General features: G+C 36.9%; 1 protein-coding gene across 1 annotated transcript in view; it reads right to left on the reverse strand.

Annotated features, from left to right (window-relative positions):
• LOC139727619 (furin-like) overlaps positions 1-26,764 on the reverse strand; it is a 67,214-nt gene that overhangs the window by 30,501 nt on the left and 9,949 nt on the right. Inside the window, exons 3-5 of the mRNA XM_071638602.1 lie at positions 22,482-22,583; positions 18,269-18,397; positions 13,246-13,322 (exon numbers count right to left, since the gene is read on the reverse strand). Of these exons, the coding sequence (XP_071494703.1) occupies positions 13,246-13,322; positions 18,269-18,397; positions 22,482-22,583 (308 nt within the window). The remainder of the gene's footprint in view (positions 1-13,245; positions 13,323-18,268; positions 18,398-22,481; positions 22,584-26,764) is intronic.

A 26,764-nucleotide genomic window follows, 5' to 3' on the forward strand; every position in this document is an offset into this window, starting at 1 on the left:
CCGTTGAGCATATGCTGCAAAATTCCATCTTCCCTACAATAACCTCTCTCTGCCTAACAAACGTAACAGCATTTCTTCTATATACAGTACATCCTTAGCATCTTGCGCTTCAATCACTTTTTTTTGTCTTTTTTACTAGTAAACGTTTTTGTCATGTTCACATTCCTAATGATCATTTGTAATAACAAATATCATCTATTCAGTTTATCCACGACTGTTGTCAAGGGAACACACCCACACTGTACCAATTCATTCCGTGTGTCCCATTATGTCATACATTCACACCTTGGCAGTCTATTTGCATACAGGGTAAGATTACATTATTAACATTACCTCTGAATTAATTTGTATTATATTCCACATACTAAGAATGTTGCAATAGGATTGGTCCAGAGCTGATCACGTGATGAAGCGTAGTTTTGCCCATCACATCACCAGAGAAGAAAAGTTCGTTACACTCTATGTTGATAGTCCCTATTGTTTCGCTGATCTCCACACAGTCCACACAGTCCTAACGCAAGATGAGTACGCGCGAAATAAAAGTGCGTTGCACTGTGGACTATCATGTGACCTAGGTCACTTGATAGTACACAGTGCCACGCACTTTCACTTCGGTGCCGCGCGATGCGCGCAGCAAATTCAGTTTTGTCATCTACGCGCATATGTAGTCTAAGCCCTAAGGATACCTAAAGACAGCTAAAACGGTTTCAGATGTGGAATAAAATGGGGATTTCTAGGACCCTATATAGGTGTGGAATATAAAGCAAATAATCAACTTTTAGTTTCAGGCAATGAGACAAACTATCACTTCCTCGGCGATCTGAATGTGTACGCTATCTTTCCTCAGCTGCGCTTCGGAAAGATAGCTACATCCAGATCGCCTCGGAAGTGATAGTTTGTCCCATCACCTTCACCAACGTTGATTATTTGCTTACTATTGTCACTGCAAAGACAAAATGTGTTCTGTGATCAAGTACATTACGAGGGTAAAAGTTTTTTTATCAGTTTCTCATCAGCAACAATTCTTTGTGGCCAAGTCCCTGATGTCCGTTTTATGAGAATACTTTTATCAGCACATTATTCAGAATGGAGGATGAAGAATTATTTCTCCCCCCTCAAGAATAGTTTAAAGTGCAGAACTACGAGATTTGCCATGCACCATTTCATTTCACCTTTTTTCAGGACCACAAAAAAAAATGCTTCAAAGGTATTGTTGTTGTTGTTTTTTCCTTCATGTGCATTATCATCAGAATGCCACACACAAGTGAGTTGGTCATGGATTGTCAAAATAAAAATACATTTTCATATTCTTACCAATCTCCTTACAAGGCTTACATATGATCTATATATCAACTGGAAAAGTACTCGGAGAGCGCAGACATCCGCCAAGCCAGCAACTCATTTCCACCAAAAATCTCTTTGCCAAAAGATTAAAAACAATCTTTCAAAAATCCTTCAAATATCCATACAAATCCCCTGCATCACTACCAAAATGCCATCATCTGTTCATTGCGTTACTATCGACTTTTCCTGCAAGTTCCATTCAAATCCGTTCACTACTTTTAGAGTTATTTTGCAAGCAGACAAACCAATGCTGATGATCACTTAACCTCCTTCCTTGGCAGAGGTAATAATCAATGATTACTATACGAGATAATAATGCAAATTTATGTCCCTGTCTATTGACTTTCCTTTTTTTGAAGATGAAAGAAACAAAAATGTCTCTATGTATCCACATCCAACCAATGATAGATCAAACCCTTTAAAAGCGCAAAGAGTCATCTTCTCCCGGTAATTACACCTTGGCAGAAACATACATTTCCCCTCGGGGGGAAAAGTATGGAAATAAAGAAGTTCGAACGCATGGCCGAAGATGCATCTCGCAAGAGACACAAATCTTCCCGTAAATGATTGCGGTAAAGACGTTTGCGATCATTGGCAGATTGCAATAATTGCGGTCACCATGGCAACGACTTGGATGCTCAGAGTTGATTGTCTTCTGCCCAGTTACTGCTATCATACTGCCTGCAATTATTACAAATTACATTAAAGGCAAACATCTTTACAAAACAGACTCATTGTCTTTGATCATATTCTTGATTAATCTATCTTTTTTAAAACTTTCTTTTAATAGCAGCACACAATGTACCATATTATTGACTATTTACAGTGTATCATAGGTAGACATATTTACATGATTCAGAAACAAATACTAGATGTTGTTCACATTTAAGGCATAATTTACCATTTGCAGATGAAACAGAAACCCAGCATTAGTGCTTTAAAATAGTTCTGAACTGTGAGTTAGGGATAGAAACAACCACTGTAAAAATTTGAGTCCTTTTAATAGATGTTAAGTATTGTTAAATACGCAAAATGTGAACAATAGTTATAATAAGAATTCTTCCAGATCTAACCGTCTACAGTTATGGTTTATTGAAGAAAATACTGATATCTCCTTATAATTTAGGCCTTCTTGCAAAAATTTTGTATGGTAGGATGTTTTGTGATACAACAGACCTACACATATGCATCAAATGTGATATCTTGAACATTTTTAAAATCACTTCTCCCAATGGTAAACTGGACCTTTAAAGGCGAAACGTAGTTCTCATAAGCTTGCAGAACTGTCGTTTTTGCTCCAAAATGTACAAATATGCATAAGAAATGTGCGAAATAATGCTCTGATAAAACAATTTCAGTAGGGCAAAAACGAAAATGCAAAATATTACCCAAACAGATACGTCGGAAGTAATTCAATCTCAGAGCATACGTGATCATGGTTGCTATGTGATGTTACATATTCAATTACATTGATTGCAATATATCCGGCTACAGCAGTATCCATTCCCATGCATGCAGCAGCTGGTTAGCTGCATGCGATTCAATACCATTGCCAGTGCATGATTCAATCATCACGTACTAGCAGCATTCTACATACCCACTACTGAATGGGGAGGGCGCTTCAGGAATAGAATTCGCAGTGCCATATAAAACGAGAGTCTGGACAACCGCTAAAATTGGACGCCATGCTGTTACTCAGCGTATTACGCGTTAGAAGGTTAGCGCCTATACTCAGACGTAATAATGAAAGCAAGCCAAATAAGGGGTAGTGAACAATGCACACTGCGTATGAGCACACTTTGGTAACGACATGGCTCCACGAAGATCACGGGACCAGTTTTGACCAATCACAGGCTTCAAAACTCATAAGCCGAAAACTGAGTTGGCCAGACTCTCTTTATATACTGCACTGAGATGTCGGGTACACTGACCTTCATCATTTCATACTTTAGATCTAAAGATTCTCCAAAATAACTCATTATCCTGGAAAACAGCGTCACCGAAACAAGTTTCTTGGTAGAGCCTTCTGATATACTGCACGCAAATTCCAAATGGTGGAACATGAATTTTGAGAGCCCCTCTGAGAACTATGTTTTAACAGCTTTAATATGTGACCATGGGGGAGGGGGTAGGAAAACAGAAGCAGGTTGCAAAAAAAAAAAAAAAATTGAAGAACCCAAGTCAAGAGAGCATTTCCTGAAATGTCTATCACAATGCAATCCACTCTTGTTGAATTTAGGGGTTTTCCCTTTTTATGCAAGCATGCGAAATTGAAAAGTGCAGAACGCAATAATTCTGCCACTGGCTTCCTCTGATATCAAATCAAAAAAAAAAAAAAAAGTACTACATCTGGCAAATGAATCCACCTTAATAAACACAATCCCCGGACATGAACGTGTCTCATATAATTATTATTATTTCCATTTAGGGAACTCAAATGTGCAATAACAATTTTGTGTTTGTGTGTGTAAATGTTTGGGTTTTTTTTTATAGGATATTACCCTGGCATGATTACTCAAGAGAACCAACAATATTCTATTACTAAGGGTTTAATATGCATGGGAGAAATCATTGTACTACGCTAAAAACCACAATCAACTACTCTGCATTATGTGACGTGTTCGTAGCCTTCTAAAAACTGTCAAGTGTTTTTCACTATTCATACGAATAAATATACTTTGTCCGCCTCATGAACTCTAAAACGATAACTTACCTTTATCCCCATGCAAGCCCTCATTTGGCATACACTTCAAATGCTACTTGCCTATAGATGATTATGACTTGGAGTAGCATTTATCATTGGTGAACATTTTACTGCAATAACTCCACAACATCTCAAAAAAATGGAAGTAAGGAAATAAATTGCTCTAAGCATCTTCCCCTTCATTTCTTTCTGATCTCTTTTTTCCGGTGGCTGCTAGCTGCTCGCGCAAATGTCATGAGATGGCCGCAAAACTGTGAAATATCGATCGCAATCAGCATTCCATTAGCCCGCACACCTCGCACGGAAACCCAAACTGGCCAAATCCACCTACGGCTGAACGTCTCGCAAACAAGGACCGCTGCCTTGAATCAGGCAGTCCTCATTTTGTGCAACCTCTCACTTTCAGTGATTATATCACTTGTTTACTGGCATTTTTCGTTTTGTGAACTGCTGGTAGCAAAATCGAAGATTGAATTGCCTCCCGTGGAAGAAATGAGAACAGCTTTTCCAGAATTTTGTATTGTGATATTCTTACAGTTATCTCAACAAGCTGCACTGGCTTTTGAAATCATAGATATGGGGGGGGGGGGGGGGAGCGGGGGAGCGTGGGGAGAGATTTCGCAAAGTTGATATATGCACTTGAGAATGCCATACAGTGATGTATCACCTCGATGTCCTAACAAACTGCATTACATGAAATGTGTGTGTGTGTGTGTGTGTGTGTGTGTGTGTGTGTGTGTGTGTGAGCAAGTGCTTTACAATAATTCTTATACTATAGCCTGAAGATGAAGTGTACCCAGTTGCACATATATATACAATTATTTACTATTGTTCTCTGAATCAAGTTGGGATTTAAAGACATTTAGCATCAGCATGATGCAACATCACACACACTACAATCCGAAATGCCACTAACTCCAGCTTGCCCGTACTCCGCGGGAGTGATTATTGTTACCATGACAACCAGCTGAAATTATCAGGTTCACCTATGATGCACGGTCAGTGACATGGGTCAGATGCACCTGCATGTTGAAGGTAAAATAATAATCTGACAGATTGGACTGTTACACTTTGCGAGAGAGTTTATTGTTATCAATCTCACATGAGATCTCAGGGTGGTTTCAGTGCAACAACACGGACGTATAAATGGCATGAACCAAGACACAGCCATCTGCGGGAGTCGCCTCATTCACACTTCGCAGAAGGCCAGGCTTATTGGTTCGGACTAACATTCGCATGTGTAGTCAGAGTACAAACACAGGTGCACATTATGAACACATATTATTAAAGCACGGCAGGGAAAAGTGATGCGACGGCTTTTGCCCTATGAAAGCGCTATTGACGTGCTCAAGTACCTGCACTGCACAATTATAACCGTTATCTCTGTCAAGGAGGTTATGGTTTTGCCAGTGTTGGTTTGTCTGTCTGTCAGTTTGAAAAAAAAAAACCCTCAAAAAGTTGAGAAAGGATTTGGATGAAATTTACAGGAAAAGATGATAATGACACAAGGAACACATGATTAAATTTTGTAGTGATCCAGACCATCATCTGGATACAGGAATTTGTTTGAATTTTCTAGGGATAATCACTGTCAAATAGGGCCAACAAACAAGGAAGTTCAAACTGCATGTATTACAGGTGTGCATTTAGGCACTGAGCACGCGTTCGAGGCGCAGCAGGAAGCTGGTAAGGTAGACTCAGAGACACTATAAAAGGTGTCTTTTATCATTGGGAAATTGGGCGATTTTCAGCATGCGTGTATGGGTGGAAATGAGCTGCTTGGCAGAGGTCTATGCTCTCCAAGTGCCTCTCTAGTTTGAAGATGAAGCAACCGGCATGATTATAAGAATCCAAACGACTAGTACATTATCTCTTCAGAGTAAGAAATCTTTTCCTTCCTCCCTCTTATCCCCTCCCCCCCCCCCCCCCCCACCCATCCATGCAGGGGTAATGACCTCCGATTCATCATGTGTCACTGGCAGAACACCCAAGTGTCGGAGGAAAGACAGCAACTGTTCAAGTGAAGGTGATGAATGGAGCTGTGATAATCCATGTAAAAGACATTTTAGTTGTCTCTTGGCACAAAGTCAAAGCAAAGAGCTGGTGATCCCAGAACATGAATGCCATTAAAAAAAAACAGCAATTACTAGAGACAAGACATATCTTGGCAAAAAAATCATGCAATACCTCAGAAAGTTAGGCCAATCTTATCGACAATAAATCGGCTCACATTGCGTCCTCCAGCCATCAAGAAATGGCCCACTTCCAATCACATGAGCTTTAAGTCACTATCATTCGTGACATGTTTTTTATGCCTGGAAAATACAGTAAAAAAAATAATAATATATTTCTCTCTCAGCTACTGTAAAACCAGAAATGTTTGCGTGCATTTTAATTTTGCAAATTTCGCGAGGCAAGATTAATGAAATTAAAATGCATGTGAAAGTTCTTGTCTACACTACATGCATTGAAATGCCAGTGACAATTTGCGAAAATTTCATGCCGCAAAAATATCTTGCTTCACAGTATTGAATTACGTCTTCTTGCTTGTCTTAGACGTTACAATGGAACAAAATGCCTTTCCTCTTGAAAGTAAAAGTTTGAATTTCACATAAGGAATTATTTCTATCAGAATATGTCAGAAGCACATAGTACGTTTTCCTTTAAAATGTGTTTATGAGTTCATACAATATATGATTTATATCATTCACCTTAACAACTTTAAATTTCTTTTTTTTTTTTTTGTAAATGCATGCTACCCTCATATCACATTTCTGATAAAATGTTAACTTCTATAAAGAATGTACTGCACATGCAACCATATTTACTGCAATAGTGAATATCAAGCCAGCACTATGTAGTGACTGACTTGAATGACTTTCATACACAAAAGAGCATATAAACCATAAAATATAAATGGCAAGAAAATAAAATCATATTCATACAAATCTTACACAGGTGAAGGGAAAACAAATTGTTGCATACCACAAAATGTAGTGAGATGGAGATAATCAGACTAAACATACAATTATACACAAACTGCCTGAGGTGCAAACGAGCATTGTTACAAATAAAATCTTTTCTTAACCAATCTCCAGCAAATCAAGATGCAAAAAAAAAAACAGACAAAAACAACAACAAAACAGTACCAGAGACTCCAACCCCAAGCACCTTCTGATCGGGAGATTCTCCCGCCTGAAACCCCTAGCAAACGGGAGACTCCAATTTGATGTGCGCGAAGAGCAAAGTTCCTTGCGGCCGGGTTCCAGGGCCCGCTTAAGGACCCTGGAAGCTCTAGGGTTCTAGATGCTCTCTCGTCCTATCTAAGGCATATTTTTCAACATACAATGATATTAAGTAAGAAATCATTTCAAGCAGGAGACACAGAGCCAGGGCAGGAGAAATTAAATCTCAAGCGGGAGAACGGGAGATTTTGCAAAAATGGGCTTTCTGCCGGAGATCTCCCGTCGAAAACAGGAGAGTTGAGGGCTTTTTACACTTGTGTTTCTTAACCCGGACTTTCTCTGACCCAGGACTATCGTTAGTCCCGTACCAATTTTTTCAGCTTTTTACACTGGCCAATTAGTCCCGTACTATCTCTTGTCCCGGGCTAAGGAGAAACCTGACCTTTTTACACTCGTATTTCTTAGCCCCGGACTTTCTAAACCACATGCATATTCATGATTACGCTGTGCACTGTACACGTACACGCATGCACCGGCAGCACTTGATTACCTCGTTTCTGATTGGTCAGTGGGGATCGGACTTCGTCTCCGTCGCTTAGCCCCGGATAATTTTTATCGTTCTGTTTACACTCACTTGCTTGGCACCGCAATTGCGGTGCTAACCCTACCAATTTTGCAGGGCCAGACAGTACCGGACTATCGGTGGGGCTAGCCCACTTTGGCAAAAACGAGTGTAAACAGAAAGTGGGCTAAGGATAGTCCCGTACCAACGGTGGGGCTAAGGCCCCCCCCCCCCCCCCCCCCCCCTTAGCCCCACCGTTGGTACGGGACTAAGCAAAAATTTACAAGTGTAAAAAGCCCTTTGGAGTCTCTGCAGTACCCATCCACAATAAGGATTCTGGGTTGGCTCAAGGGTGAAGGATAATGGAAATCACATATATGTATTGGAAAAGTCCAAACACAGAACAAGCTGCAAAGCCACAAATAATCCAGTCTCCATAGCTAAAATGGACACAAATATCACAGAATACCTAGTGAAATAGGTATAGAGCATATTTCTCACACTTTCTTTGTATATATCTCAAAAAAGCAGGCATTATTGAACATTTATGATACATATCATTACATGCAAAAAATTTGAGAACATATACTGTAAAAGTGGAAATTTTCACGGTGTTGTAATTTCGTGCAATAAATACATGTGAATATTTTACACGTCATAGAGTTCAATAAAAAGTGTCTTGATTTTGCAGAATTAAAAAACAAGCGAAATTCATCTTACCCAGCTGAGCGCGAAAAATTACTCACGCAAAAATAACCACTTTTACAGTATGCATTCATGTAAATATATAGATGTTGGTATGTCTAGTGACAAAGTTATGGAGTTTGTCTACCTGTCTGCTAATGCTTTCAGTCATTTAGTACCTACATCATTTCCACTCCCATTTATTGTAACTTCCTAATTTCTTTTCCTGAACGGAAGCGAACCCTTGTTTCCCAGTGTGGTAGTGGGGGAAATTTTAAGCATCAATACAGATTGTGTCTCAGAGGGTCTTTGATGTGTGAGTGGAATGCCGCAACAGACTCCAATGCGAGAAATGAGCCAGAACTAATACCTCGGCAAACTGCCTTCTTGAAAGAAGAAAATTTGTTTTTAAAAAGAGGTGTGGCAGGGCCGAAGCTATATGAGGTGGATCTGTATATATTCTGCAGAACAAAAGCGGCACATCTAATCGTCCTCTCTTTCAGGCTACAACAATATGTTTGCCAAATTGATTCCCACTGCCAAATCCTCCTCTCAAAAATATTGTCCAGGCAATCAATATTTTTTATTAATGTATCATTTCCATGTAAATATTGAAATAATGCTTGTAAATAAAGAAGAATCTGTGCAAAATTAAATTTTCCCATAGACCACACGCGGGATGCAACCACAAGAGCAAACAATTAACAAATGGTAGTTAAATGGCACTCCAACCTTGTTTCTTCCTTTTAACGAGGATAAAAGGGAAAAACTGTACTATTTGCCCTCTGCACAAAGAGGGCTGGTTAGATGTCAGATCATTCATTGAGAACATTTGTTTACACAACCAACTTTTTTCTTTATTCCATCATGGGACCTTGCACAAATAAAATACTAAAATGTTCCATGGCTCATTTAGTTTAACTTGGACATGAGAAGGGCCCTTGTAACATACTCAATTTCTTTCAGTCATATTGATGCATCATTATAAATTCCCATGAAATCAAAAGGATTATGCTTTGAAAAAAAAAAATCTAATCAGACTGTGGGTTTTAATTTCTCTCCTGGTTGCCTCTTTCTCTTTGAGTTCTATATATTCCCTCTCATGTTAAGAATCTTGTTTGACTTCACTTCAGGCATATCACAAAAAAGAAGAAGAAGAAGAAGTTTGCCAGAACAAACTTCATGGCTGGCTGCCATGATACACTGACATTGATAAGCATCTCATTCTAGTAGGCTGTGGAATGTTTTCAGCTTAAAATGCAAGTCCATCCCATATTCAAGTTGGTTTTCGTAGATAGAATAAAATTGATCAAACAGAATGGTAAAGCTTTTATCAAACTTGGACCAAAACTACAAAGAAAAAAGTTACGAACATTTTTATTGTCACACGGTATTATTTAAAAAAAAAGAACAGTTAAATTATACTTGAGATGAGGTCATGATACCAAGTTTCAAATTGACATGCACACAAATCTTTAATACTTTTTTTCCCTGTTTCTTTTCTTTTGCATAAAATCAAACAGAAAAAAAAAATGTACCAATATCCCTTATATATGATTTTGATCAAATCTGTACCTGTATAATATCTATGTGAACACACTCAGGGGAGATCTGTGAGTTAAGTGTGGCATCATCACCCTAGCTAAACCAATATTCAAATTATGGTTAGGGTAAATATCAGTAATAGACTGCAAATATATGAACTGCAGAATTCCACAAATTTCTCAATATATTATGTCTATTTTAATGAAACTTCTACTGCCCTGTGCTCCTGATTGTACCCTATAAAATTCAATTTCAACATGGTGTGGAGATACTATGTGCTAAAATTTAAAAAAAAAAAACACCTTCTCATCAGCTCATATCTGTTCGCAGATTTTTGGCGGCAAAACAACAAAAGGAAAGATGAGACAACGATTGAAAGGATGACTTCTCACTTTTGGAGAGCGCGACGTAGAACACCGACATGCAACAATGATCAAAGCAACTTTGCAACAGATATATATATGCAATGCAAACATGAAAAGCACATAATCACTTTATCACCAAATGGGACAAGAGACATGATACATGCCACAAGATCAAATATCTCTCCTTCTTTTTCTTTTTCTTCTTTTTTTCTCATTTTTTTTTCTAAAAAAAAAACAGAGATCGAGACTGACAACACGAGGCGCCCAACCTGTTGACGTTCTTTTTCTCATAGCGAGGCGTGGGATCGGCGTCGTGGTCATTCAAATCAAAGCTGGCCCCGGCATTCTATTCAATTGGCATGCCACATGTTTGTAATGCAGAAATGAATTAATGGGGGGGGGGGGAGAAAAATACAAGAAACAGGAGAGAATGAGATAGAGATATATGTTATGGTGTAAAATGCTATTAGGTGATCATTCAAACTCTCATACAGAATATGGAAGCAAGAACAGAGCTGGTTATTCAAGAAGCGTAATAAGTTAATCTCAAATCCAATGGAAAAAAAAAGGATTACTAAGAAGAAAATGAATAAGGAGATGAACTGGCATTAGAGAAATAATCTTTAAAATGTGCAGTGTCTTTCAGTGTGGATTATTCCATGTTTTTGCAGCATTCAGAATGAGCATCTTTCATCAATGTGGACTTTTACCAGTTTTCAAGACAAAGCTGCTACAGTGAAACTCTAGAAGCACAATTTAACTTGTCAAATCACAAAACTTATATTTGTACTTTACATCTATCACTGCATGATCTAACATTTAGCATATAATATGTGAATCTTACAGCCTATTAGATACTACTGCTTTGTCTGTTTGGTACTGTATTTTTTTATCTGCTTTAAAATTCTGAAAAAAAAGGCCAAATATATAATTTGTCCATGTTTGCTGCCTCCAACTAAATCTGCATGAACAATGCTCTACACAGTACAATGGCTTCAGCAAGGTTATGGAGTGACATGCTTCTTTCACCAAAATGTGAAAGTTGTCATATTTCACTCACAAAAGCAATGGAAGCATATCAGACGACATTACAAAAGCGCCTGAATAGAAGACGGAGTGAGGACGCCCCCTCAGAAGGAAAGACACAGATGACATTTTCAACACTGAAAGTGGCATTTTTAACGTCCATAACTGTCTGATCTTGCTTGACTTTTCACTCAGATCTTGCTTTTGCTTGATTTCCTTCAAAATTCTTTCAGCAGTTAAGTCCTTCCCCGGCTCTTACCAACAACACTGTACTGTAGATGTGCTCACACAAGCAGAGGATATTACTATTCTCATGACCAAAGAACACCCATCAAATAATAAATAAATGTATTATACATGTATGCAGTCTTTTCATGGCATCATAAGCCATACTGCCTTTCATTTTTTTTTTCAGCTCTTATCCGTCTCGATATTTTCAAATGTGATTGAAGTCACAGTCATATGGGAGTTCAGTGAAACCTCACACCACCAAAAACACATACATTTCATGAAACAAATAATAATCTTGTACATTCAAAAACCTTGCAAATTAGTTTGTTAGAATGTTTCTTCTAAATAGAGGTAAAGAAATTAGGAATGTTAAACAAACTGTCATACCTGAAAAATAAACAGAGATGAGGAGATTAGTAATTAGCAGGTCAGGGCTTGCATTGATTAAATGATATCACAACAATGAAAGCATGCCAGTGGGTAGGTGCAATGCCAACTTCTACCACACAGAATGCACTGGAATGGCAAACTGTCAACATGAGATGCATACTAAATATACCAACATATCAGAATAGAATGAAAAGCAATCATACACGATAAAAATATTGACTTACCTTTGCCAGATTGTATTCTTTGAACTCAAAATGAGATCCATTTGAGTTGTCAAAGATAAGCCCACAACCACAGAACATTCTCACAGCAACATGTTAATGCATGCAATGTGAAAGTATACACCTTGCGAAGGCAACTGTATTTCATTCTCACTTTTGGATTTTTTGTTTCACGCTCCCCTCCTCCCCCCCCCCCCCACCCTCAATTAAAATTAAGACGTTGGCATTTAAAAGGAAAAACAGTTAGAATTGAAATTAAGCTTTTAAATGCTTTTAACTTCTGAACAATCTATATCAATTCTAGAAATTAGAATTCTATCAATTACACAGATTTTAGAGGTCATTTATTCATTTCATATAACATTCTTTCTTTCTTTCTTTTAGTGTGATTAGGTAAGCTATGATGGGCAAAGAGATGAAATGTAACATTCCTGAAAGCTTCAAAGGTCGTGAAACATTCATGTGCACCACCATTAGCCCATGGCCAGCGCACATTCACAGCTTTGTCAGTCCAGAGTTCTTATGCACCATCTTTTAATACAGCATAGTGACCTGTTTTTGGTTCACTTCCATTTTTTGAGGTTCAATTATATTGCTCTTTGAATAAGTCAGAGATTTTGTTATCATTGTTTGCTCACAAAGCCCCAATAAGCAATTTCTAGCATATTTCAAGCATGAATTGGTTTAGTAAAAAATGCTGTGCTGACACATGTATTGATTTGTCAGTAAATGACTATATTACCAGTATTTCTGCAGTAATTCATTGCGCTGGAAATCAATCAATATTTCCTCCTTGTTATTTTGAAAAGAAAAAAAGAAAAATTGTCAGCCTCATTGGCACGACCCATTCAAGATATCAAATATATTGAGGAAGTTGCCTTGACAAGACATTTACCATTCAGTTAAATCACGCAAAAAAAAATTTCAAGTGCAAGTGATGTTGGGTTATCCTTTCTTTTCTACTCTAGGTTCAGAAAAGTTTTGGCACCTGTTTTCGTTGCTATAGTTGTATCGGGGTTCTGGGTCATCGTCGTTGCTATTGACATCATAACTTGCATTCGCCATCTGCGCATCACAAAGACATGTAAACACAAAGTATATCCACTATACTGCACACAAATTTTCACAAATGCATGCAGCAAAATAAAGCAGGTAACAGTCTATTCAAAGAAATCATGAAATGACAACATGGATTCTGAACAATAGGCTTTGGGATGAGGCAAGACCGTGTATTATGCTTGCCTTGATTAGTATCCCAGTTGAATGATCATTCATCAATTTCTAGTAACGGCACATCACTATTAGATAGATTCGAGAAACAGAGCTGCTGAGTGGCCTCCACACAAGGGCAACAAATCATATGTGACCCGCTACAACAAAATGATCCTTAAGTCGGGCGAGGTCGATTATTTGAAAATTGCATGATATAATCCCCTAATCTTTCTGCTTTAAATTGATATATAACACATTTTATAAAAATGATCGGCTGCGGAGATATCGATGTTTAAAAGAGAGCATGTCGTGACGTCTGGAAAATCACTGTTTCGAGAAAAGCGCCCTAGCGCCCTCTTCCTTTCGACGCAATCGCGATCAAGGGACACGCAATGTTTAAAAGAGAGCATGTCGTGACGTCTGGAAAATCACTGTTTCGAGAAAAGCGCCCTAGCGCCCTCTTCCTTTCGACGCAATCGCGATCAAGGGACACGCAAGTCAGTTTTCACCTCTGGACAATAGAAGGTAAGGCCTAGCAACCCCCGAAGAGTTCATTCAAGCACATCAGCATCGACGGTCTCCTCACCAACCAATCAGTGACCAGGATGTGAGAAGCGGCTGAGAATAGCGCACCCCGCCCGCACGCACCCCGCCCGCACGCACCAGTCGACTGGGCAGTGTGCAAGCTTCACGCTTCTGTTAGCAGCAAGAAGCAAACTAACCAATGAGATCACTCTGGTCGTTGTTAGGGGCGGAACCTATCTGTGGCGCTCAATCCAAATTTTAGAACCAGTTTCTGCTTCGTTGAAACGCCAAAAAACATGGCTCAGAAAAACGCTATTTTTTGGTCTTTCCTTTGATCATTTTGCTTCAAAATTTCGACAGATGATAGAAGACATGTTAGACTCCAATAATATATCAAAATCAGAAAATCGTAAGTTTTGACCAATTTTAATGCTCTGACTTCAAACTCGATTTTCACGGCTTCGACCGTGAGCGACTTTAGGACCTTTTTGTTGTAGCGGGTCACATACTGTTGTATTGTCAAAATGCGTTTACCAAAAAAGTATTAGGACTGTATGACTGTGTCACCAAAGTAATGGCAGGGATCCATGATACCATTTCACTGAACATATAATGCACATTATATGATTGAGGATGTAATGCGTAAATCATCCATAATTCTGTAACACAAAGAATGAAAAGAACAAAACAATAGAGAATTGTGTAGTTCTCTGTACTTAAGCAGGCTTTGAACTTTGAGAGCACATTTGCATACAAGCACAACAAGGACACACAGTTGGCTGATCCGCACAAACACTATACAACCCTCCTATACAGGCCTTGCAAGTAATTAAAAAAAAGAACAACAAAGAAATTTGACAATAACATCATCCTGAGGAGTGTCGATACATGTAACAAGGCTGTATCACAAATAAATGGGGAAAGGTTCGTGGTTTCTTCAATGTACAAGAAAATTGACAGAATAAAATGTTCAAAGTAGTATCATTATTATTCTGACCTTAGGCCTTTATGCATTATGCAATCAATTAACTTCCTATGTAATCTACAAATAGCAATGACACACAAACGAACAACCAAAAAACTACAATTTCCAAGAAGCTGAAAAGAATGTATTTTGTGTCCTGAGACCTGTCAATCAGAATTTGGTGGTATTCTTGACATAGCATTATCTTTAGTGATATTTCAAGTCTACTGTGCACATCTTCCATACAGTATGTTGGGTTGTGTTGCAGAAATTTGCAGTGTAGGCTGCTCATTTGAACAAAAATGCACATGAAGACATGCACAAACACACAGTTGACCAATAAACAATCCACTTGACATCTTACTGTGGCAAGAGATTTTGTAGTTATTAAGTTGTCTGAAAGAAGTATGAAACATGCTGTTTTTAGGTACATTACAGATTTAGATACATTTTGGGGGTTATTTGTGAGCGTGAGTATATGGATAATTTGGGGGTTATTTACACTGTATTTGGAAATACAGTGGACTCCCGTTATAACGAAGTGCTTGGGACCGGCAGTTTTCTTTCATTATATCAAAATTTCGTTATAACCAAACAAAGAAACAATAGAGAACATAGAGCTGATAATGTTGGAGCCTAAATTTTTTCTTCATTGTAACCAGAATTTCGTTATAACCGTGTTTATTATAACAAGACTGCATGGTAGCTTTTTCCATTCTTAGAAATTTAACTGGAATGGTTAAAGAGACCTAATATTCAGTTCAAATTCAGTTCAAATTCTATTTCATATTTCCATTTTCTCAATGATGAGATTACAAAATTATTGACAACAAAACAAGAATACAAAATATATACAATCATGTCTTTTGATTGTAGAAGAAAAAGAAAAAGAAAATATACTTGACACAAATGTACATGGTCATATCGTGTGAAAATGTCACTAGTGAGTATAAGAAATATGATGGGGCCTACATAAAAGCCTTAAAGCTTGTAAAACTGTAGGTTCCCGAGTTCATAGGCATATAATTTTACACGGAGAACGGATATGTTTGTCTTGACCAACTAAAATTACACCAGTACAAAAAATCGACGAGTAATAAACTAATGAACCACATAGATAATGCACAAACCAGACTGCATACAAATCTCGCAGTGTTTGAAAAACAAAAATGCTATATTATTAAAAGATGTATCGGTACCATGAAATAACTTACTTGGTGCTGCGGACAAGGACAAAAGACTGGGAGCATAGAAAGGTTGCTAAAAGCTTGGTAGTGTGTATCTACTAAGTAATAACTGTTTTAATTTGCATTTGAAGGTGAATAAAGATAAGGAAGAAGCGATATCTAGAGGGAGATCATTCCAATATCTGGGTCCAGTAAATATAATTGTTGTCTTTGCAAAAATAGTGCGAGTACGGGGAAGGTGATAGGCGTCACTCTGACGAGTGGGATAACAGTGGATAGAGCGATTCCTTTTGAACATGTGGATAAAAATAGATATACTAATCTGTACTCTGTGGTGAAATTTGTATCACTTCTGGAATTCCCAGGCTCTGTACCAAAGACAGAGACTATTATCATTATTATTAGCATGGTCATTAAGACATGGGAGTGCTCATTGTCTTTGTCCCTCAAGAAATCCAGAGCAATCTGATAGAGCAATCTGATTGGGCAAAGTCCTCTCAACATACCTTCTTAAGTTACTTTTGAAAGTTCTTGCAATGCCATGTGAAAAGAGGACTACATCCTTTAATAGCAATTCCACATCATATTTACAAACATGTAAGTCAGCTTTTTAAGTATATAGTTATAAAGTCAAACCAATTTAATGAATGAATGATACGGCTTATTTAGTACAATGTTTGCATTTTCCTTCAATAATTAAACTGGTAACTGCATGCAAACTACAGGTGATAATATCATCATCTTCCACATTTCAAACTGGTTATTCAAATGCCACAAAAAATACATGTTTTTGCTCCATAATTTAACAACTACAACATTTTTCTCAACAAAAATTTATTCTTAGCAGGTTATGAAAACATAGCAAACATTGGGTGCTATCAATGATACAAGATATTCCTTTTCAGAGTTCAATATTAGACGTGGCTTGATGGGCATTTAAAATTCAAAATGGATTGATAATGTTATGTTTCCTTTATTTTACAGCCACTAGTTCTATTTATAAAGGTCCCCAAATGTCAGATTTGCAGATTTAAACTGCCCAAATGGACCACCAGTGAAAAGAGTGAGTGTCAAGCCCTGCTTTTTAATATCACTTTCTATCAAAAGGGGAAATTGATTTGTGTACGAGTAAATCAAATATAAAAAGTACAGTTGATGTCAATGTGAGACATGTGAGGCCAAGACACCGTCACCTCACAAGCTTTTAAATCACTGTACTATTTTAAAATTCCATTACTTTCTTCTTACACAGGTTTGCTTTAGATGAAACTTTTACCATCTATGTCTGTTAATATTTCCTCTTTTCATTTTAATACCAAACTTAAATGTGATGTGGGAGTGCACTTCACATGGCATCAAATCAGACATGAATGTAGAAAAAAAAAATGGGATGGCAGCACACCAATTGTACCTATTAATAACAATGCACACTATAACAAAACCCATACAATCCATGCGAGACAAATACTACAAATGTGACAGCAAACTACAAAAAACACATTTGACAAAGCGATTCACACAACATAAAGCATGACATCTGTCTTTGATCAATTAAAACAATTAAATTTTACTTCAACTTAAACAGTAAAAAATAAAATGCAAACACCTTTGTGGTGAAGTAACAACGATAAAGTACTGTAAAAGTGAAAATTTTCGCAGTGTTGGAAATTTTCGCTTTGCACAACCAGAAACTAGCGCGAAAATAAAAGCACACAAATATATTTGCTTGCCATATATATGTGTTTCAGTTGTTGAGGTCTTGATTCTGTGGAATTAAAAACCCACAAAATTCTTCTTACCCAGCCGAGCGGGAAAATTTGTCTAGCGAAAATATCCACTTTTACAGTATATTGTAACAACAGGAACTTCAAGTACACAAACACACCATGACAACTGAGGTTAAGCATCTTGACACATCATTTTGAGTATCCTCCCTTCATAGGCAAAATGTAGTGTGCTAACAGGAATTGGTTACATTGTATACAAAATGTACGACTCTTAAATGCACATAGGGTACAACTGTTACATAACCTTCATACCATTTTACAGGATAAGGACAGATTGGGGAAACCAAAAAGGGAAGCAAAACAGGGAGTTTGAGGATAATGACGATCATAACTTACATAGTTTGCTATAAGATCGGGATGGTCCCTTTCAATACCATCATCCAAGATGGAGACAACCACACCCTTCCCTGTGTAGCCTTGTTGCCAGGCTGGTAGAACATTCATATCCAGGCCGGGCCCTCGATTCTAGGGGGTGCCAAAGGGGGAAAAAAAGAGAAAAGAGAAATGACAAAGAGAGATAGAAAAAAACAACAACAAATGTTGGTGGACATGCTTGAGTGAGATCCCTGCAAAAGAATCACAGCCTTGAAGTTCCTTGCGAGGCCATGGCAACTTACACTTCATACACCATATAACACATATTTTTCATGGTGTTTCTTCCTGGATCATTTCTAAACACAACAGAACAATTGGCAAATGAGATGTAGAACACGTTTGTACATGTTGAAACAAGTGAATTCGCTTTTGGCATTGCATTATATCGCGTAACAACTTGATGACAAAATTTCTTTTAAAACAAAAATAGAAGTTTTACCTGCCATCAATACCAGATACAATTTTAATGTGCCTACTGGGAATGGAAGGGAGGGAGTTTTGCATCTTATTGTTCAGAATGTGAGCTCATGGCAGAATAGAGATTGTCAATAATGACAGTTTCAGTGTGACCTTTCTGCAATGTCCCTTTAAAAATCAAGCCTTCTACTTCAGTGGTTGTCTTGTCTTTTTTGGTTTTTTTACAAGTAGAATTAAAACTACGAGTCATGGATGATAGAGACCTCTGGTGGATGCTAGTCACGTTTATTGCTGGCAATTTCTAATCATCGCTGTCAGAATGACACTGATGAATATCTAGTCAGTGAAAAGTCTGAACAAGTGTAAAACGAAGAGGGGAGAAATTACGGAGACAGAAAAAAAGAATGCACAAGTGAAAAAGTGCAGCTTGATTACGGTGGTAGAAAGTAGCACAGTACATGTAGTTAGCTTCTTTCTTTTTTTTTGCCAGAATAGATCAATATTAACTAATTGAGCAATCAAGTACTGTACTATGGTAATATAGAGAGCCTGATTTACAATGAATGGCTCATTTATCCACCAAGCTACATGTACCCAATTATTCTTGTTGACATGAACTTTACTTGACCCCATATTTATGACTCTGTAGTCACCAAGTCTGCATATTTTTGCCCATTCAGTACATGCTCTCATAGCTCCATGGTATGATCATGCAAAGAAAAAATACACTCAGCAAGGATTTACAACACTGTAATTGAGGACAACATTTTAGGTAAACAAAATGTCTCGCCAATGCTCTGCCACTGTCATTCAACATCACACAAAAAAGTGCCAATATGCGACCTGCTGTAAGCCATTCTGTAGTACCAGGGAGGTGTTTCCTCTCACCTCCCTGGTAGTACACAGATCTAACTTTGTGACACCCTGGACTGCATGGAAGACCAACTAACAAACATTTAGTTTCAAACAGTATCAATATCACTCATAAATTACGTATCATACATGATACTCATATGAATAATTCCAAACAAAAAGTATACTATGGAAGAGACTAAAGACCTACAGTACATGTATGTGGCAGTTGACAAGGATTTGATGTAAAGATATCGATAGGACAATAGAAACTCAAGAAAGAAAGGGAAGTGTCCTGTACAACCTTTCTATGATAATGCAACTTACGCAATTGTAGTATCGAGAGCACCAGGAAATGTGAAATCCCTTTCCCTATCTAGAACATGTAATTATATCAGTTGCAATCATTTAAATGAATTGATGAATAGAAGTTTATTTTTGAGCTATATATGGAGTCTGCAAACAGCTTGACTATTAAAGGACTTTTACAGACAAAATAAACAGGCCAGGTAAGTATGCAATATAGAGATATATATATTATGGTACATGCATTTAAGTGTATCATAAAAAGTTTGCACTCATTCCAGGATTGTTTGCCAAACTAAATCACAGACCATATTGCCAATGATATATGAACCAGTATCCGGTGACTTCAGCTTATTTGGCAATGACCAAATAAATGCCCTCATTTGTAAGTACACATGCTGAGATGAATGTCCTTCCTCATCCAGATTCAGCCAAATAGAGCTTGAATATTGCCTTACCACCTATACAGTGACGTCAGCTTGTATTTCCTGTTGCTTGATTAGCCATGGGCAATCAAAGTTGAATTTGACACTGGCAACATTTTCCTTGGTGCACTGGCAAGAATTGTTCTAACAGCACTGTAAATTGTGTTATTGCCATTTAGAATGTATTATGCCACTTTACCTGTATGAATTTCAGATCAACAACACAAGAAACAAAATGCAAAGTCACAGTGCTTACATACAGTGTACACAGTATGTTGGTAAAGATTCCTATACTACACATAGGAGTGAAAAGGTCTCTTAATATGGGTTCTCTTTTCACTACAGCATTTAAAAAGGGTCAGGAAACTCTGTACAAACGGCACAAATGTTGCCTTTTGGAGAATCAGTAGGAATTTCAGAGATGAAAATATAAACGTACTTGTGACATACACTGCACCATATGTCCCAAAAAAAATTACAACGGGGCCCTACGCAATGATATCTTTAAAAATATTGCATCAATCTAAATACAAATTCAGGGTATGAAACTATAACTCATTGTCCACATCTTACAGAAAACCCCATTCGATTTGCTTCAGTGGTCAAAAAGAAATGAGGAATTTTGTAGAGGATGTCGGGAATCTCTTTTGTCCAAGTTCTGTCTATTGTTCACACACAAAATCATTGAAGTGCTAAACTTGGAAGAATCAGACTCATGACATGCTTTACTACAATCCACATTTCTCTGTGACCGCTTAACCAAATCGAATGGCGATTTCTGCAAAATAGAGCTAAGATGTTATATTTTAAGACTCTGAAGTAGCATTGAAAAAAATAATCATATTGGATGTTATCAATGCAAAAATCTGATTGTAATTTTTGTGGGACATACTGCAGTATGTCCCCAAAAAATTACAATCAAATTTTCGAATTGATAACATCCAAAATGATCGACCTGTCTAAGTGCTACTTCATAGTCCTAAAACATTAACATCTTAGCTCTATTTTGCAGAAAACCCCATTCAATTTGGTTAAGCGGTCACAGAGAAATGTAGATTATTGTAAAGCGTGTCATGAGTCTGATTTTTCTGATTTTAGCAATTCAATGCTCTAGTGCGTGAATAATAGACAGAACTTGGACAAAAGAGATTCCTGACATCCTCTACAAAATTCCTCATTTCTCTTTGATCAGTGACGCAAATCGAATGGGGTTTTCTGTAAGATGTGGTCAATGAGTTATAGTTTTATACACTGAATTTGTATTTAGATTGATTCACTATTTTTAAAGATATCATTGCGGGGGGTCCCGTCGTAATTTTTTTTTTGGACATACTGTACAAAGAGTGTATGTTCATGAGTGGTGTATGATATGTCATATGGCAAATCCAATCCTGTCAATTTCTTCTCCACTAACTGACTCTGCAATAAATACAGTCTTGTTGCCTTTGAATGCCACCAACAATTCACAGGCTACAGTTTTTTAATAGCAATAATGACGCATTTAAGAGGATGCAAATGTTAAGAAAATTATGTTCCATGATTCTGCAGCATGTTCACACTGGCTATAATGAATATAAAAAAAAATAGACAAATAGAATGGAAGAGGTTTCATCAAAATCAGACCTGAATCATAAATTCATGTAATTTAACAGTTTTCCACATTTTCGTAATTCACTGATTTCCTTTTAAAACTGTTTGCAAATCTTCACAAGATTTATCTCACATTCAATTAATACCAATAAGATACAGTATCCTTTGCACCAAATAATTGTATTCTTGCACCAACTTTAATAGCAATCTCACCGCTTTCAGGAAAAAGACTTAAAGGGGTTGCAGTTGCTATCAAAATCATAGAGAGAAAACATATTTTCCATCATAGTTTTGTGTACAAACCAATTTCCAGTGAATTCATTATTACTTATAAAAAAATCCAACCATTGTTATTGGAACAAAAGGTGAGCATACTCGAGTGACATGGGGTTAGTTTTTCATTTCATTCCTGAAAACTAGGAGATGTACTGCGGTAAGATTTCATTCACAGTGTCGGGAGACATTATTCTTCGACCATGGCTGATGCATAAGTTTCAAGACATTTGCAAAAGGGTATATAATGTGTATGACCTTTAAGTGGATTTTTCGTTTTTCCAAAAATGGTCTAAACAGACTTGACTTACCAGATACCATATGGGCCACTTTGGGTCATTGAGGTGTGGATTGTAGGGAAGGAGATCTCGTTTTGTTCTCTTCTTGGCCACCTGCTGTTCAAACCATAATACCTGCAACAAATGAGAAAATGCAATGTTACTTCTAAGTCATTACCAACAAATCACCTACATACAAGCTTTAAAGGACAAGTTCACCTTTATAAACATAAGGATTGAGAGAATGTAGCAATATTAGTAGAACACATCATTGAAAGTTTGAGGAAAATCAGACAATCCGTTCAAAAGTTATGAATTTTTAAAATTTTTGTGCAGCAACCGCTGGATGAGAAGACTACTGCAGTGTATGAATAACTTGCGTACAACAATATAAGGAAAATATAAAGAGAATTTCACAAAATTCCATCTTTTGAAAAAAGTACACATTCCCCTGACTCGTTACCGACAAATGTTATGGGCAATATTATTCCCCCTGCCTTTAGAAAGAGGCAAGTCAAGAGCTCTTTTATTATGCGAAAAAAATGAAAATATGTTGAATTTTCTTTTACATTTTCTTTATACTGTTGTACGCATATGACTCACAAGCTGTAGTAGTCTCCTCATCCAGCGGTTCCAACACAAAAATTTTAAAAATTCATAACTTTTGCAGCGATTGTCCAATTTTCCTCAAACTTTCACTGATGTGTTCTACTAATATTGTTGCATTCTCTCAATCCTTATGTTTATGAAGGTGAACTTGTCCTTTAATATGTAACATACCGATAATTTAAATGCTTTCAAACATGCAGTAAAATGGCATAAAAGCAGAAACGCTGGAATGACCTTAGGTCTTCTGAGATTGAATTAAAACATCTTCATTGATTTTGATATCACTGTAGGAAAGAAAAATTACTGTGACACCATAGATGTACATGTAGGCCTATGCCATATAAAGCCTGATAAGGATATTCTGGTGACATAGTAGATGCTTCAAATTTGCTAGTAACTTTATGTAAATTGTACCTGTAATGTTTCAATCACTGCAGACTTACAAAAAAAAAATAAACAAATAAAAACAAACAACAAACAAACAAAAAAAATTGGGTTGATTTTGTTTTCTTCCCTTCATCATATATTGTGCAGTCAGATTATATTACAGTTGTACCTGTACTTATTACTTTCATCTCTATGGCACATCACGCAGCATCATAAAAAGGGTTAAATGCATAATTTCAAAAGCATAAAACCATTGTATGTTTCAAATGTATAACTGTAATTGCTGCTTGGTGACATCACTATCAGTACTATTCACTGAAGTACTGGCTTGATCTTTGTTAGTTTATTTCATCTTACTGTTGTTTGTTTTTATTTGTTTCTATACAAGGAATTCTTTTTTTAAAAATGGTCAACACACACACACAAGGTACTCTGTATTTTACATTGTACAGACATGACCTCAGACATTTTGTTAACAAGTCCACCTTCATTGACATGTGGAATGAATGAATGCAACAATATTAGTAGAACACATCATTGAGAGTTTGAGGAAAATCGGACAACCCGTTCAAAAGTTATGCAGTTTTGAAGATTCTGCGCAGTCACTGCTGGATGAGAAGACTACTACAGCTTGTGATGTCATATGTGTACAACGATATAAAGAAAATATAAAGAAAATTTAACATATTTTCACTTTTCTCGCTTAATAAAAGGTCACTTGACTTCCCTCTTTCAGAAGGCAAGGGGAATAATATTACCCATAACATACGTCGGTGACAAGTCGAGGAAATGTACACTTTTTTTTTCAAAAAGTAAAATTTTGTGAAATTCTCTTTATATCATTGTTCGCATGTAATATCATACACTGTAGTAGTCTTCTCATCCAGCAGTGACTGCGCAGATACTTTAAAAATTCATAACTTTTGAACGGATTGTCAGATTTTCCCCAAACGTTCACTGATGTGTTCCACTAATCTTGATGTGTTCCACTAATCTTGATGCATTCACTCAATCCACAAGGTGAACTTGTCCTTTAATGGATTTTAAGTTTGTTCAGTCTACATGAAACCACTCTGAATACTGCCTCTCATTAATCCCACCATTAAAAAAGAAATAAAAAAATAAAAATGCTGTATTTGTTACCTGATTACTAGTTTATCTTACTTGCAGTCAGTATCAAAAGAACAAAAGCTTGTAATTCTTCATTCATTTCATTCATGATTTAATGCCCAGGTATGCTTCATGGGTTTATCAGTTGAACTTTTTTGTTCAGGTAGGAGCAGGCTTTTATGAGGGTCATCGACCCCTTGACTCTCTTCCATGTCACGAGTGCTTTAACTCTAAACCAATTGACTTAATTCCTTCTTGCACTGTTGCACTTTTAAAGCTCTGGACCATCGAAGCAAGGAGATGACTGTCTTTACAGGGGACTGCATCCCAAATAAATGTGGATTGAATGAGTGCAGCTACATTAGAAAATTAACAGTAAAGTTGGACAAAAATTGAACAATCCATTCCAATGAAATTAATGAATCTTTAAAGTTTTGATCAGTGCTGCCATTGCAGTTAAAAAAAAAAAAACAGTTTGTAATATCACAGCAGGCCAAAAATGTCAAGAAAATATACAGAAAATTTAAAAAAAATTGTTATGAAAGTACACATTCCTTCTGAAACTCAGCTTTTGCTGATATATGTTAGGAGTAATTTCATTCCCTCGTCTTCTAAAAGTTACAGTCAAGCACCCTATCATTTTGCTAGAAAAATGAAACTAAACTGTGACATGTCTGAAGTTTCATAAAGCAATGATACCACATGGATTTAACTTAAAACTGTGAAAATTAATTCATCTTTTTAATATTTTGTCAGATTTTTCCTCCAACTTCAATTATGTAAGTATAATTAACTGATTTCAATTGGAGGCAAAAACCCTTTAAGCACAAGAAAATCCTTACATTCTATAAAAATAGACAGTCTGTTTGCTTTGGAATTGCATTTACGACTTTTGCTTTTAAAATTATTTTTATGAATGCAAAAGAAAAAAAGTCAACAACTAATTTCAAGAAACTTTGGTGCAGTGGAATCTTCCTTTGATATAATATAGGGGGAGGGAGAACTTTCCAATCATTCAGTAAAATGTATTAATTATGCAACAAGTGCAGGAAGGAAACAATGCTTCCAATCCGGGCCTGTTGTTTTAAGGGTGTCGTCACACAGGGTTTACTGAGAGAATCCATCTTTGTCGACATACAAATGTACTCAGCAAACAGATTCCAGCACTATGCAGGGGTCGCACTTAACTTTTTTTTTGACTAGCCAGGCGGACTACTTAGAATCAATTTTGACACTGAAGCAATATTTTGGCTAGCCAGACGGACTAGTAACTTCAGAATTTTATGATTTTTAGCTAGTCCGATGTGATTTTGGGTGGCCAATGGCCAGCGCACCATCGCCAATTTCGAACCCTGCTATGCCTATATGGAGCTTTAAGAGCTCTTTGGCAGTGTAACTAACAACTTGAACTTGAAGTCATAAAGAGACTAGATGGATCTATTTTAATCTACCACCTGTCACATTGAGTAGTTTTTATCATAGTCTAATGACTTAAAAATTAACTGACCAATATTACTCATCATCCAATAACAGCACAAACATACACAAAACAAACACAAATTATACAAATTGACACACACAAACATCACTTATAGGTACATTATTCTCTCTCTTTCTAATATCTCATTCTAGTCCCTCTTCCTGTAGCAATCTTAAATGTGATATAATTGTCTTCTTGGTTGTAATGGATAGACTCACTGTTCACGTTATAAACAGTCTTTGTGCTGTTGGATTTTATTTTCTCATTCTGTTTCCCCCGCTGCAAAGATTACAACACTACAAAAGTACCATTCTCGTAATGGAGAAATCAAGACGAGTCTCACTATCTTATCAATCCGGTCTCGAGATGAAAAAATGTTTGCAATGAATTTCCTGAGAAATTGTGAAGAGTTTCACTTCCTGTGGTTTCCCTATCTACCAACAGGTACTGTACATTCTGGGCATCCCCTACTGTAAGCCCAATAATTATGAGCTATTAGTTCTGTTTATATTTGGAAGGCATTTCAGTAGTACCGGTACATTAAAAACATGTATTTCTGCCAGTGGACTTGATTTTCATTTGCAATATCAAAGCATAATGAAACACATAGGTTATTGCATTAATATCCCATTGGCTCCTGTGGTAAATAGCAATCTAATACGCCTTATTTTGTTGCCAGTTGAGCGAACACTTGCCGAGTGTGCGAGTCACTACTTTTTTTGTGTGCAAA

The sequence above is a fragment of the Diadema antillarum genome, unplaced genomic scaffold (assembly GCF_040938485.1).
Source record: "Diadema antillarum isolate AM-2024a unplaced genomic scaffold, OU_Dant_1.0 seq00000136_RagTag, whole genome shotgun sequence".
Classification (NCBI taxonomy): domain Eukaryota; kingdom Metazoa; phylum Echinodermata; class Echinoidea; order Diadematoida; family Diadematidae; genus Diadema; species Diadema antillarum.